This window comes from Tursiops truncatus, chromosome 6 (assembly GCF_011762595.2).
Source record: "Tursiops truncatus isolate mTurTru1 chromosome 6, mTurTru1.mat.Y, whole genome shotgun sequence".
In the NCBI taxonomy this organism is placed as follows: domain Eukaryota; kingdom Metazoa; phylum Chordata; class Mammalia; order Artiodactyla; family Delphinidae; genus Tursiops; species Tursiops truncatus.
In genome coordinates, this window is record NC_047039.1 from 78,622,612 (window position 1) to 78,638,860 (window position 16,249).

At 37.4% G+C, this 16,249-nt stretch overlaps 1 protein-coding gene across 2 annotated transcripts in view; it reads left to right on the top strand.

Annotated features, from left to right (window-relative positions):
• LOC101330367 (phospholipid-transporting ATPase FetA-like) overlaps positions 1–16,249 on the top strand; it is a 93,548-nt gene that overhangs the window by 4,995 nt on the left and 72,304 nt on the right. For both annotated transcript variants that reach the window (XM_019949043.3, XM_073806253.1), the window contains exon 2: positions 16,136–16,247. In XM_019949043.3, the coding sequence (XP_019804602.3) occupies positions 16,136–16,247 (112 nt within the window). The remainder of the gene's footprint in view (positions 1–16,135; positions 16,248–16,249) is intronic.

Consider the following 16,249-nt stretch of genomic DNA (forward strand, 5'->3'; position numbering starts at 1 on the left):
TGGGGAAATATATTATTTTTTTCAGATAACAAAATGTATTTTCTAATCAGCAATATTTCTATTTTAACCATTTTGGATGAAACACTTTCTAACCTTAGCAGCTTAAAATAACAAGCATTTATTACCTCACAGTTTCTGAGAGTTAGGAATCCAGAAGCAGCTGAGCTGAGTGGTCCTGGCTCTCATGAGGTTTTAGGTACGGGTTGTATTCATGTGAAGGCTAGAGCTGGAAGACCCCCTTCCAACACAGCTCACTCAGCTGGCTGTTAGCAGGTGGCCTCAGTTCCTCACCACATGGGCCTTTCCACAGGCTGCTTGAACATCCTCATGACATGGAAGCTCCCTTCTCCCAGAGCCAGTAATAAAAGAGAGAGAACAAGGAGGAAGCAGCAGTGCTTTGTATGACCTAGTCTCAAAGTCACTTGCCACCATATTCTCTTTGTTAGAAGAGTCACTGGGTCTAGCCCATGCTGAAGCTCCACTTCTTGAAGAGAGGAGTACCAAAGAATTTGTGGATGTATTTTAAAACCAAAGTACTGGTGATATTTGAATTCTTGCATTTTATTTTGTGTAATTTTCTTTCTTTTTACTTCTTGCTCTTGTTATGTCTGCCTGTATTATCCCTTGAATTCTTCTAATTCGCTGTGTCTGGTCTTCTTTGGAGCTATAAACCAGTCATTCTCCTTATTACAATTGTGTGTAAAATAAGTAAAAAATAGATTCTAAGGGCCTAAGAAACTATTCTGTAAGTGAAATACTTAACTTTAGTGCATAGATTTCACGTTGCTACCTTGGCTGTTCATTGGTTACTTGTTGCTTACTGCTGGCTATCTACCAAATATGAAATTTATGGGTGAGGGGTTGTTATAATACAGAGTGACTGCACGTTAGGGAACACAGAATAGAAGAGGGCTTCCTCTCTCTTTATATCTTATTTCTCACAGCTTTTCTCCCACATTTTTCCTGTTACTCCTGGTTATCCCCTAGTTGTTGGTATACATTTTGATATTAATCATAATACGGTGATTAAAAGCACAGGCTCTGAAATCAGACTACCTGTGTTCCATACTGGCTTTGCCAGTTATTAGCGAGTGATGTTGGGCAAGTTACTTAGCCTTTCTGTGCCTTAGTTTCATCATCTGTAATATGGAAATAACAATACAATGGTATACAAATCATAAGGTTATTTTAAGGGTTAAATGAAAAAAGATATGTAAGTGCTGACAACACAGTGAGCTGTGAATTAATGTTACCTCTTTGATTCTTAAATTTAATAATAGAGTTCTCCTGTTGCCTACGTAAGTAAAATGCCTAAGCTTTTAGTTCACAGACACTTGTCATCAGTTTTGGCTGCCCAGTGGTCAACATGCCTTTAATATGTTTGCTTTCATTCCCAAGTCCTTAAGGAGTTTCCAATTTAAACACTTTTGGCATGAACTAAACCCAACATAATTAGGAAACTAAATCTGCTACTAAAAAAGTCACAGATCCAAAGCTACTTCTGTATAATATTTCATTTCCCATACCACTGTCTTCTCTCTGAGCATGACTACTTGAGGGTTTGCCACGCTGTTACTATGAGACCGACCAAGTACTAAAGATAGAAGTACTAGCACAGGCCTTGTAAGCAGGTATTTAGGAAAGTGAATACCAGTATCATGACCCTGTACAACTCCAGGGACACAGTTCCCATTGTGGTCTGTGAATGGTGACCAGTAAAGATATGCAGTGTACAACCTGGGTGGCCACATGTGGTGGCTCAGGCAAGATAGCCGAGGAGATTAGACCTTCGTTTTCTTGAACAAATGGGAGACACTGTACAGAGCAAAAAGAATCTCTGGTTAAAAGTGGAGAAATGTTCAGCCAAAGGATGGGAATGGGCCTTCTGACTGCAGGGGTTAGAATCAAAAGGCATGATTCCCAGGTCTGTTTTTCTCCGCCTACTATTTCTCAGATCCTTAGTTTTCTCAACTGTAAATGGGTAATTATCTTTCCCTATATCTCAAGCTTAATGAGATGATTTTTATAAACTATGAAACCTAAACAAATGCAAATGATGAGATTCTCTGTTATTTCTTGTTATAGTTTTTGTGCTAAGGAAAAACAAAGTCTTCAAAAGGTTTGTGATCTGTGGTTTATTCATGGTGCACAGATTTAAAGGAGTTTCTTAAAGAGCACTGATTAATCTAGCTCTGATGATCAGATGCAAAGAGCATTACTTAATGTTCTGTATAAAGAATGAGGAGGGTTTGTGAGAGTATGAAATGAAGAGAGATGGAACAGGTGGGGGAGAAAAGTATAACAGTTTTTACTCCCTTAGTTACTGCTATAGTGAATTAAATCTTTTCCTACTAAAATAAAAGATCCAGCAGGTTTAAAGCAATAAAATGAAGTTTAATGAATTGTATAATTATAAAATTCTGAAATCCATGGGTTGGTAAGACCAAATATATCTTTTAAGAAATTTTTTTTTTCAATTTCTTGGTCATCCCTTTGAGAGAGCCAACTGCTAAGAAAACTGCTTGACCTCCAAGTGATCTAAGCAAGGAAATCTTTTTTTGAAAATTTATTTTATTGAAGTATAGTTGATTTATAATGTTGTGTTAGTTTCTGGTATACAGCAAAGTGATTCAGTTATACATATATTTAATAGTTTGCATCTGTTAATCCCAGACTCCCAACCCATCCCTCCCCACACCCTTTGCCACTGGAAACTACAAGTCTGTTCTGTATGTCTGTGAGTCTGTTTCTGTTTTGTAGATATATTCATTTGTGTCACATTTTAGAGTCCACATATAAGTGATATCATGTGGTATTTGTCTTTCTCTGTCTGACTTCACTTAGTATGATAATCTCTAGGTCCATCCATGTTGCTGCAAATGGCATTATTTCATTCTTTTTTAGGGCTGAGTAATATTCGATTGTATATATATACCACATCTTCTTTATCCATTCATCTGTCGATGGACATTTAGGTTGCTTCCATGTCTTGGCTATTGTAAATAGTGCTGCTATGAACATAGGGGTGCATGTATCTTTTTGAATTATAATGTTGTCCGGATATATGCCCAGGAGTGGGGTTGCTGGATCATATGACAACTCTATTTTTAGTTTCTTGAGGAACCTCCATACGGTTTTCCATAGTGACTGCACCAATTTACTTTCCCACCAGGTTCCCTTTTCTCCACACCCTATCCAGCATTTGTTATTTGTAGACTTTTTGATGATAGTTATTCTGACTGGTGTGAGGTGATACCTCATTGTAGTTTTGATTTGCATTTCTCTAGTAATTAGCAATGTTGAGCATCTTTTCATGTGCCTCTTGGCCATCTGTATGTCTTCTTTGGAGAAATGTCTATTTAAGTTTTCTGCCCATTTTTTGATTGGGTTGTTTGTTTGTTATTGAGTTGTATGAGCCATTCAAACAAGGAAATCTTGAGTAACAATAAAATCCTGGGACCACAGAGGTCTATGCACAATTACTAAGCTTTGACACCTTATTTACTTTTCTGCTTATCTTTTCCCTTTGTATCTCTCATTTTAAAAAATGTTTCAAATTATATCCGTAAAGTTTTTCATAACTAGATACAATTATTCATAAGTAATAAATTTTTAATTAATATGACATATCTTTGATTAAAAAGGTTATGTGATTATCAAGGGAAAAAATGATTTGAATCTTTTTTACCAAGACTTTCACTGCTACTGTAAGACAAATGCCACTTTCCCCATTAAGCTTTTCTTGACTTCTCTACTTACAATAACTCCTCCCTCAGAACCATTTTGGCATTTTGTTTACTATCCCCTCCCCCATTTTTATCATTTTTGCATTATATCTGTTTGTATCATTAGATCTAATTATCTTCCCCATTCACACTCTTGATCATTTATGTATCTCACTATAACATGTACATGATTGGTTCTTTTTTTGTCCCTAGCTTTATTGAGATATAATTGATGTTTAACACTGTATAAGTTTAAGGTGTACAGTGTGATTATTTGATATACATATGTAAATTGCATATAAATTTGATTTGTTTGAATTATGAAATTTTATGTATTCAGCCTATGGTTAATTGCCTTTAAGAGCCTTCTCTTTGTAAACTACATTTTGTTTGGATCCTACCCATTTCCCTCTCTGTTCCATTGTGTTTTTCATCTTTCACCTGAAGTTTGTAGGAAGTAAATGGTGACTGAGAGTTCAGTTGTTCCTCCACCTTCATCTCTAAGATCTTGGAAATAAGGGAAATTAGATTTACGACTGAGAATTAAATGGTAACATCAACACAAATCAAGGCAAAGCTACCCAACAATCACCCATAAAAGTCCAGCTGGACAGATTAAGAGTTGACTAAATATATTTGTCTAAAGAATATTCATAGAAGTGCTATTAGTTAACAAAGACAACATAGAAACAGGAGAGTGAGAAGCCTACTTTGGTTGTGCCTATGCAAGTACTGTCCAAGGGAGAGATTGTAGCCCACAAACTTGAACATTCCTCTCTCTGCATTGTGGCCTGATGTTATTAAATGTTTAAAACACACAATTTAATTTCCCTACCTCTAATTCCATGTTGATCAAGCAACCTTCTGATTATGATTGTTTTCTCATATATGTGTTTTTCCAAGGAGAAAATGTCTGAATGTGCCAAAGTAAATATTATAGTCACTGGGGCAGTTAACCTATTCATTGCAAATAATCATCTACCATTCTGGTTTTACATTAGCTTCTAAAACCTTATTGACGTTAATGTGAATTATGGATTCAGTCTCAATGAGCAGCCAAAACCAAATTCCTGAGTCTAAAAACTGAAGTCTAGATCCTGGACTTTAGTAAATTCACCAAGATAAATTCCACTTTGTTGATTTTTACCTCATATATAAAAACTGTCAACTGTAACGCCTTCTCCCCATCCCCATTACAAATGCCTTAACTCACCTATTCATTATTTTTCCTCTGGATTACAAATAGTAGCGTCTTATCTCATTTCCTGGCCATCAGTCAAGCTAGACTCCATTCTGATGCTGTATCTTTCTGAATCACAAGTCTGATCATGTTAACTCACCTTTTAAAGTATTCAGTGGCATTCTGCAGTGTACTTCACTCCATGCCATTTCATAAGTTGTTCCTCACCCCTGCCTGGAAAACTCTGTCTACCATGTTCACTAAGCTAACTTATATTTGTGCTTGAAAACTCAGCTCAGGATGTGCTCCAAGAAACATTACCAGATCCGTACAATCTGTTTTAGATGTTCCACTTTTGCACATCCACAACACACTGTCCTTACCTCTGTCATACTACCCACCACACTATATAGCAATTTTTTCTTGTATGTCTCCCCTACTATCACTTCAAGGCAGTAATAGGGATAGTGTCTGATCCTTTTCTGCATTCCCTAGCCCTAGTGTAATACTTGACACCTTTGATAAAAGAATTAGTGAATCTCTCTGTAACCTTATTCACTTCATTTAAACTTCAACAAGTTTCTGCGGTCTCCTTTCATTTCCCCCAATCTGTATTTTCTTTTTAATCTTTGACCATTCATCCCTAGCCACTTTTGTTGCCACTCTGAACTTGTCATGCTCTTCCTCTGCTTCTTCAGAGCCTTATGGCCAGCCAACCATCATGTGTGTGTATGTACGTGCGTGCATCCATTCATGAATGAGATTGTCAGGTGTCACTAACTTTGTGAATATCATTGTAGTGTGTAATTCTTCCCATAGAATAAAATATAATTGAATAAAAATAAATCAATATAAAATAAAATATAACTGAAAAGGTAAGTAACCTCTGGGTCTTAAATGAAAATTACTACATAAATGATAGCTAATAGACACACACAAAAAGATCAGCCTCTTTGAGATGCAAATTCTAGGCAGTCAGCTAGGCTCACCTACTATCTTACTGAGTACTGCATACTAACTTCACAGAGCACCCAATTCAGATTTATGCTTCCATAAAATCACTCTACAGTGTGAGCTTTCAAGGTTGCTCATGAAAGCTGACTTTACACAACTATTAAACCTGAGAATACTAGGTTTACAGAACTACTTTTATATGCTAGGCTTGATGATGTATTAAAGCAAATATAAATTGGGGTTTTTTGCCCTCAGAAAGCATACAAGTGTTTCCTTTTATTCAAAAAACTCATGAAATTATACCTTCTCTAGGAAACCCTGATTGGAAAAGGTAGTGAATGAGTGCTCTCTTTACAGATACATTTTAAAATTATTTATTCAAGTTCAGAGAAGTTCCATTGGTTGTGATTACATTGAATTTATGGCTTAATCTGGTGGACAGTTTATTTTTGCAGTGTTGAGTCTCCCTATTCAGGAACATGATATTTCTCTGTTAATTCAGGTCTTCTTCTGTGGCCATCTGTAAAACTTTGTGGCTTTTTGTATAGATCTGTACATTTATTGTTAGGCATATTTCTAGATGTTTTAAATCTTGTTGCTATTTAAATGGCACTTTTTCCATTTTTTTTCCAACTGCTTTTTATAAGTATCTAGAAAGGCTGTTTAGTTGTAAATTTATTTTGTAACTAGGCACCTTACTGAAATCTTGTTATTTCTAATAACAAGAATGATTCCAAGACTGGAAGGGGCAGTAGAAATTATCTTGTCCAACCTTCTCATGTATAGATGAGAAGACTGAGACTCAGAGTAGTCTTAAGAGGGTTGAATTAAAATCTTAGATCTCCTGAGTCTCTAATCATTGTGTTTTACAAAATACCATATTGTTGTGAAGAGGTGAGAGAGTGAGACTGAGACAACAAACTGCCGAGGTCGAGCCTCTCAAATCTATATCCTGATGTAGTCATCACCAATCCAGGGTTTACAAATTTGGTTCAATTTACAGCTTGTCCTAGGAGTGAACAGGTCCCAGGGGATCAGTTCACTCTTTTCTTTCTGGAAAGAACAATTTATCAACAAAACAGCTAATTTAGAAGTTTTACTATGGGAAATCTTGTAACGTTCAGGGCATTGCCTTCTAGTGGTCACCTCTACCCAGGAAACCAAATTCGAGATCGCAGAATTACAACAAAGAAAACTGGATGTATCTGTGTGGTATTTACATTAAGATACGGTATTCTGATAGTGTGATAGTCTGTTCTGTTCTAGTGATATTTCTTTCCAAGTAACCCTGATAGGCATTATAATCATAGAAACTTTTCCCCAGGCAGTGGTTGAAATAGTGATACATGTTTCAGTCTTTTCTGTTCTAAAAACTGTCACTTCTTCACTCTGTCATGACTAGCATGTTGGTTTTAATAAGTAGAGCTTCTCTTAGATTAGTTCTATTTTAACTTCATTCCTCCCTTTCTAGAAAGGGACCTAAGCCCCATGCTGAGATTTATTTAGGCTGTACTTTAATCTTATCGGCACATTTTTAAATCATCTCTTAAGCAGATTACTTCAGAGAATATTTCCATAGATGGTTAAACATTCATGAATGTTGAATTCTTGTTAACTTTCTTTCAAGGGCATGGGTGAGCATGTTTAAAATCTGGCTCGCAAATTCTACTATATATGTCTTTTTGGATCCTGTAGCTTCCTTATCAAGCACCACACCGCTTCCTGAGTTCAATGGTACAACTGACCACTAAGCATAACCCAGAAGTCCATCAGAAGTTACTGAAATTCAGGGTTGTCAGGATTCTCTGTTCATTAGAGTTGCTGAGGAAACCTGTAAGAATAAATAACTGTGCCCACCTGCTCAATCTGTTGTTAGAACTGCAATGAGCAGAACTGTTACTCTTGCTTTAGACAACATTTGTCTGGGTAGGCCCAACCAGTTCAGCAACACATGATTTGGATTTGTTGGACTGGAATTGAAATATGTAGAGTAAGGTTATTGTAAATCTCTGAGAGATAAAATAGAGAATTGAAATCCGTAAAAGGGTTTGAGGTTGAATAAGATTGCAGTGGAGTGCATTTAAGAATCAGGGCAAGACAGGGAGATCAGCTCAGTGCTTTGTCTCCACCCAGAGGGGTGGGATACAGAGGGTGGGAAGGAGACGCAAGAGGGAGGAGATATGGGGGATATATGTATATGTATAGCTGATTCACTTTGTTATACAGCAGAAACTAACACACCATTGTAAAGCAATTATACTCCAATAAAGATGTTAAAAAAAAAAAAAGAAAGAAAAAGAATCAGCGCAAGCAGCAAAGCTAAGATGTCCGAGATCTGTGCTGAAAAACAAGTAAGGTGCTCATAATTCGTTTTATTGGTTGCTGCTCAGGTAGTAGGTGGATCAGCCAGATTTCAGGGCTTAGGACCCTGGGGCACAGCACCCAGTACACTTGACCACATTACCACATGATGGAAGGTGATGATGAGTGAAGGGTAATATATAAGGTAGCACACTCAAGGGCTGGATGCTTGTTCATGTCAGTGCTCACCAAATGGGAAAAGATAAAGGTAGATCCTGGAACTGACTTTAAACACCACCAGATAAAATGTTTGTATTCTTTATGGCAATTGTCTTGATGAAGTTATCAGCAGGAGACATCTTGTAACATGTATTTTTTCAGAAAGGTTTTCCATGGTCTGATATTCTTAATGAACTCACCTGTTGCTGGTCTTTATTCTTTTTTTAAGTTCAAAAAAAATTTTTTTAACTGATCTCCTACTTAGAAGCCAGGCCCTGTGCTAGGGCTTTAGAGGATACAGAAATTAATCAGGCATTTCACACTTACCAATCTGATAGAGGAGATGAAATTCAAAAAGATAATTATATACAATGGAGAAAAGACAGCCTCTTCAATAAGTGGTGCTGGGAAAACTGGACAGCTACATGTAAAAGAATGAAATTAGAACACTCCCTAACACTATACACAAAAATAAACTCTAAATGGATTAAAGACCTAAATGTAAGGCCAGACACTATAAAACTCTTAGAGGAAAACATAGGCAGAACACTCTATTACATACATCACAGCAAGATCCTTTTTGACCCACCTCCTAGAGAAATGGAAATAAAAACAAAAATAAACAAATGGAACCTAATGAAACTTCAAACCTTTTGCACAGCAAAGGAAACCATAAACAAGACCAAAAGACAACCCTCAGAATGGGAGAAAATATTTGCAAATGAAGCAACTGACAAAGGATTAACCTCCAAAACTTACAAACAGCTCATGCAACTCAGTATCAGAAAAACAAACAACCCAATCCAAAAATGGGTGAAGACCTAAATAGTTCTTGAAAGAAAATATACAGATTGCCAAAAAACACATGAAAGGATGCTCAACATCACTAATAATTAGAGAAATGCAAAGCAAAACTACAATGAGGTATCACCTCACACCAGTCAGAATGGCCATCATCAAAAAATCTACAAACAATAAATGCTGGAGAGGGTGTGGAGAAAAGGGAACCCTCTTGCACTGTTGGTGGGAATGTAAACTGATACAGCCACTATGGAGAACAGTATGGAGGTTCCTTAAAAGACTAAAAATAGAACTACCATACCACCCAGCAATCCCACTACTGGGCATATACCCTGAGAAAACCATAATTCAAAAAGAGTCATGTGCCACAATGTTCATTGCAGCTCTATTTACAATAGCCAGGACATGGAAGCAACCTAAGTGTCCATCAACAGATGAATGGATAAAGAAGATGTGGCACATATATACAACGGAATATTACTCAGCCATAAAAAGAAATGAAATTGAGTTTTTTGTAGTGAGGTGGATGGACCTAGAGTTTGTCATACAGAGTGAAGTAAGTCAGAAGGAGAAAAACAAATACCATATGCTAACACATTTATATGGAATGTAAAAAAAAATTTTACTTAAAAAATGGTTATGAAGAACCAGGGGCAGGACAGGAATAAAGATGCAGATGTAGAGAATGGACTTGAGGACATGGGGAGGGGGAAGGGTAAGCTGGGACAAAGTGAGAGAGTGGCACGGACTTATAAATACTACCAAATGTTAAATAGATAGCTAGTGGGAAGCAGCCACATAGCACAGGGAGATCAGCTCGGTGCTTTGTGACCACCTAGAGGGGTAGAATAGGGAGGGTGGGAGGGAGACTCAAGAGGGAGGAGATATAGGGGTATATGTATATGTACAGCTGATTCACTTTGTTATAAAGCAGAAACTAACACACCATTGTAAAGCAGTTATACTCCAATAAAGGTGTTAAAAAAGATGATTATAACACAAGAAAAACTATTAGTTTTAGGAAAATAATATCAACCAAATGGTATGGGAGTTGGGATGGGGGAAAGATTATTTCTGGATTGGGGGAGCAGAGAAACTTCATTGAGAAGTTCATGGGATTTGAGCAGGCCTTTGTAAAATAACCTTTGAAAGATTTTGACTGGTATAGAGCAGGGCATTACCCTTGGAAGGAACAGTGTGAGCAATGGCATAGATGCAGGAAAGCATGGGCCATATAGAGGGAAAAGTACATAGGCCAGTTTGGGTAAAGGTAAATAGTGGAAGAGAAAGATGAGAGAACAGTTCAAATTAGAGCATCTTGAATGTGTGGCTGATAATATATCTGAACTTCATTCAGTAACCCATGGGAAGGCATCGAAGGTTTTTGAGCTGCTAAGAAGTCATGATCAGTGTTCTGCTCTCGGGCAGCAGTGGGTACTTTATAAAAGTTGGAAGCAAATATCAGGATATTGAATCCAGGAGGAAGGTATAAAGAATCTGATGATATTAGTGGGATTAGAAAGGAGGCAGTAGCTTCAAGAGACCCTCAAATGTAATATATAGAACCTGAGAGGTGATCAGAGAAGGAATAGATGGTAACTCTTAAATTTTATGAAAGAGTTACAGAATAATAAGGCAGAGGATCAGATATGCTTAAAATCAGGGAAGGTAAGAAATGTCATTTTGGAACATGTTTATCTTGAGACGAGAGTGAGCACCTAAGAGGAAATGTCCAACAGTTTAAGTTTGGGACTAGAGAGTTTTAGGAGCCAGGGCTAGAGTTGCAGTGAGAGGACATATCATAACTCAGGGAAAGCACACACAGCAAACAGGGATAAGAACAACGCCTTGGGGGAAGAGCACCTATTATGTGCAAGGCATTGTAAAAAAAAAAAAAGCTTGATATACTTTATTTTATATAATCCTTGCAACAAAGGTGAAGTGATTATCTTCATGTGAGAGATAAGGAGAAGTTCAGAGTGATTATCTCATTAGACCAAGGTCATACATTTGACAGTGTTGGTTGGCTCCAGGGTTTAGAGTTAGGTCAGCGGAAATTTACTACATCACACTGCAGAGCTGTCAAAGAGGCAGGAGGAGGAAAACCAGGAGAATTAATTGTGATGAAAACAAGGGAGAAGACTAAGTGTCTTAATGAACTATGGGGTGACTGTGGGAATAGAAAAGATGGAGGTGAGGAAGTGAAATATCTTCAGTGGTTCCCAGAAGTTCCAGCTTTTGTTGGGAATTTGTGCCAAGACCACATAGATGCCAGTCTTAGGTACATTTAGAGAGGCTGTTTAAGGACTTTGAACTGCACCTGGCCTGGCTGGAGGTTGAGTTCCATCTACAAATGTACATTTTAACTTGCTCAAATGAGCACTTACCCCAAAAGCACCAGCTGATCTTCCAACTTTGTTTTTAGCAGGAGAGACTACTTTTTCAATTTAGGATATAGGAAAATCCCAGATAAAATCAGAGTTATTCAAGTTGAAGGAGAGGGAGTACCCTTTTCCTCCTCCTTGCTCCCCTCTACCCTTAATCCACTTCAGAAAAGGGTTCTGAAACCTCCTTGCTGTACATAATAGTATTTGAAAAAACCCTGCTTTGCATTAAATTTGGAGGGGGGTGACAAAGGGAAGTGACAGGTATTGCCCTTTATTATAGATGAGAAAAGCTAGAGGACTGAAGGAAAGAGTCATTTGCTTTAGGCACAAATAATTTAGGAATCCAGCTGAGAAGAGAACAGGAGTTTTCAAACTCCCCAACAGTCAGCACTCTATTATCTCACTCTTGTCCCCAGTTTTAAAACAAATAAAATTTGTTTAAAAAAGAACATAGCACTTGATTTCTAAGATTCCATTCAGCAGATATTTGTTAACTACATATACGTGCAAAGCAGTTAAGACCTGCTTAATAAACACTGACTCATTTTTATAGACTAAAAGAAAGGGAAAATAAACTATCCCAAAGCATCAGTATTATATTACCGAATAAGGAGCTTTCTCTGTGAGACTGCAAAATTACAAGCGCCAGAAAGAGATTGTGTGGACTCCAATATTTGTTCAGACCCAATTTAAAGCTCTAGGCAGAAAAGAGGGGTTTTGTAGCACACAGTAGCTTTACAAAGCCTGCCTTATAGGCTGAGCAGGTAACTCCTGGGGAAGACCATGAGTTTGAAAATGAAAGCAGTGGCTAAGAAACTATAGTGTTCTGCAGGTTTTTTTCTACTCCATTTGTGTTTGAAGTTAGTTTTATATTCATCTTCACCTATTTGCTTTAAACCACTTGAAACCAAATCCAAGTTAATTGAAAGGTTACGAGGGGTCCATGAACCACCTTTGGAAGAAGCAGTTTGCAAACAAGGGTTTTGAAACTCTCTTCATTTTCCCTATCTAGAGGAAACAGAATTTCAAAATCCACAAAAAAAGAATTTGGCAAGTTCCCAGAAGCCGGGAATCAGACGTAAGAAGCTGAAGGAGATCTAGTCATCTAAATGGCTTCATAGACTAGTAGATGTTTCAACGTCTTCCTACCCCTCCCAGAGTTTTAAAGTTACTAAGTTTAGAAGATCTCTGTTTTCCTAGAGCGTTTTCCAGTCAGAAAGAATTTATGGTTGAAATAAGGAGGGGATAAGGCAGGAACTGTAACTGAGAAGAGAGGTGTAGTGTAGAGTCCTGGCAGTTTTCAGGCTGTGCCGTTTAAAAGCATTTCAGGGTAAGGCTTGCTTTTTATTTTTTATTTATTTTTTTTATTTTTTTAGTATATGTGCTTCTGTTGCGTTTTTTTTTTAAAAAAGAAAAAATTAAAAAGAAAACTTTTGATACCTTTGCTAGATTCATGGGGTGGGAATTGGGTTGGGGGAGCATTGATTTCTGGAGTAACTCTGGGGATTTGTGCATCGGATATAATAGCTAACGCAGAGAAACCTTAATGGAGTAGACTGGAAGCTTCCATGATTTTACACAACTGTTTTGGGGAAAACATAGTTCTTATTTTAGTCAGGGGATGATGGGCACATCTGCTTCTATGTGAGAGTCCTTTCCTCAGATTCCCAAAAGCCTTCAAGTCAACCAGGGATTTGTTCCTTTGTTGGTAAAGAACTCTACTCTCTGGAAGACAGATTTGTTCATTGAAAGCCAATAATGACTTACGTGCATGCAGTCTATGATATTCTAGTACTAAGAGTCATTGGCTATTCTTATATCACAAATATGCCATTGCTAGACTGCATTGTGTTTTAGTTTATGTAGTTTTCAGACTGAGCTAAATATATAAAGACTTTCTCTAATACTTTGTACTTAGTAAATTTGCCAGTTTTTGTATATAATAAGTGTGGGGAGGGTATAGGATGTTGGCAGCACAGAATCACAGCTGTGGCTTGGGGGAACTTGAGGTTGGTTTGCAATGTGATACCAATCAGAACTCTATAGGCTAAAATATCAGTAGACCAGTACTCCACCCTCAACCCCAAGTTTTAGTAAGGTCATTCTTGTTTCTATGTTATATGACTCAGTTCAAGGTCTAGGCTGCTTGGAGATTATCAGCTCAAGGTGGGACCTCTTATTTCTACCTTTAGATTCTCATGTCTAAGTGAAAGAGCTTTAGTTTCTATAACCATGTCATTACAGAGGGAAAAATAGTAAGTTTACAGTGGAGAGTTCTGGCAGACACCATCTTAGCTAAGTGTTCTAGGTTCACATCACTAGGAGTCCATATGACAGCATGTATCCCCTGATATGATGCAATGAGAAGGGCACATCACACTCAAGTTGAGGCACTTTCTACAAAACAACTGGCCAATACCCTTCAAAGCTCTCAAGATTATGAAAAACAAGGAAAGAATGAGGAACAGTCACATATGGAAGGAGACGTACAACTAAATGTAATGTGGGATCCTGGATTAGATCCTGGAACAACAACAACAAAAAAGGACATTAGTGGAAAGAATTGGTAAAAAATAAATATTTTCTGTACTTTAGTTAATAGTATTATACCAAGGTTAATTTCTTAGTTTGTAATTGTTTAATCGTTATGTAAGATATTAACATAAGAAGGTGGATGGAGTGTATGGAAATTCTCTATACTATTTTTGCGACTCTTCTGTAAGTTTAAAATTATCTCAAAATAAAAAAATTTTTTTCATGTAGTAACCTGAATTGGGCCAACTCTTTTAGTAAGTGTTAATTAAAAATTACTCTCTGAGGAGTTCCCTGGTGGCGCAGTGGTTAAGAATCCACCTGCCAATGCAGGGGACACGGGTTAGATCCCTGGTCCGGGAGGATCACATATGCTGCAGAGCAACTAAGCCCGTGTGCCACAACTACTGAAGCCCGCATGCCTAGAGCCCGTGCTCCGCAGCAAGAGAAGCCACCACAATGAGAAGCCCGCGCACCGCAAAGAAGAGTAGCCCCCGCTCAATGAAACTAGAGAAAGCCCGCGCACAGCAACAAAGACCCAACGCAGCTGAAAAAACTAAAATAAAATGATAAAAAAAATAAAAAATAAAAATTACTCTCCAGAGTAATTATTCTTCCTCATAGGAAGACTATTTCCTATCTGGTATGTTCACTTTAATTTTTTAGTTCTTTTGTTATTATCATATATTGAATAGATATAAAGTTTATCACAAATGTGTAAGTTGGAAAGAGTAACACCATGAGCACAAATGTAGCTTGAAACACTCCGTATGCTTTTTCCATCCCATCCCCTTCCCTCTCCCTAAACTCTATCCTGAATTTGGTATTTTTAATTCCCTTGTTTCTCTTTATAGGTTTACCTTGAAAGTATTTATCCCTGACGATATAGTTTTACATGATCTTTAACTTTACATAAGTGGAATAATATTTTATGTATACTTTTGCAATTTGTTTTTTCCCTAAATATTATATTCCTGAGATTTAACAATGTTAATATGTATAACTTAGCTCACTCATTTTCACTACTATGTAGCTTTCCATTTTATGAACATACCACAAGTTACTTCTCTATTCTATCATTAATAGCCATTTGGTTGGTTTCCCAGTTTTGCTGTTATGAGCAGTGCACACATCTTCGTATGTGGCATATTATGACAGTTTCCCTAGGGTATATAAATAAGATGGACTAGCTGGGTTATAGGGTAAATTCTCCATCAACTTTATTAGATAAGGCCAAATTGTTTTCCAGAGTGGTTTGTCCAATTTTTAATACCACCAACAGTATGTAAGTGTTCCAGTGGTTCCACTTTCTCTCTAACACAATATTATTAGACTTAAATTTTTTTTTACTAAGCTGGTGGGTGTGTATATTAAAATTTTAAAACATTGCCCTTTGTTGATTGACTACTTTGTGTCAAGTACTGTGGCAGACGTTTTCATACATTATTTAATTTAATCCTCTCACAGTTCTTCTTAGCTCCCTAATGGAAACTAATGTTGTACTTAGTTTGTAATACATAATTACCTCTAAACCTCTCTCTGGCAAATTTATTCCTTATCAGATTTTTCTCCATCTTGTATCTGCTAAATTTATTTTCTGTTTCTTAAAAAAAAATTATTCTCACTTTAGAAGAAATTTAAGGCATGAAGTGGTTAATAACTTGCCCCAAGTCACATTGTCGTTAATTAGTAGCAAACTTTGAAATGAAACCCAGTTCTCTAGCTCCTAATCCTTTTTTTTTACTCCATCTCTTCCCTTTTCCCTCCCACATCGCATTTCTTCTTCCCTTCCCTCACATTCTCCTCCTCCTCCTCTGAATTTAACAGCTTAAATGTATTTTCCAGTTGGCAGCTATGTAATGTGATGTGCGTGTAGAGAGCGTCACAAGATTGGGTGAGTGCCTGGTTCCAGCTAAATAGTCATTACTCAGGTCCCTGGCTGGCTGTTAAGTGTCACAACCATTTCAAATTCCAAGCTGTGCTGCTTGTGTGCATTTGGCCAGGCTACCCTCTCAAAGCTGTCGATGGCCCTGCAGGGGTTGGAGAGAATCCAGAACTTCAGGACCTCCCATCCTTGGCTCTCCTTTCTCAGCAGTAGGAACCCCAAGCCTACTGTGGGGGTCCCTGAGAATTCTCAGGCAACTGAAGGT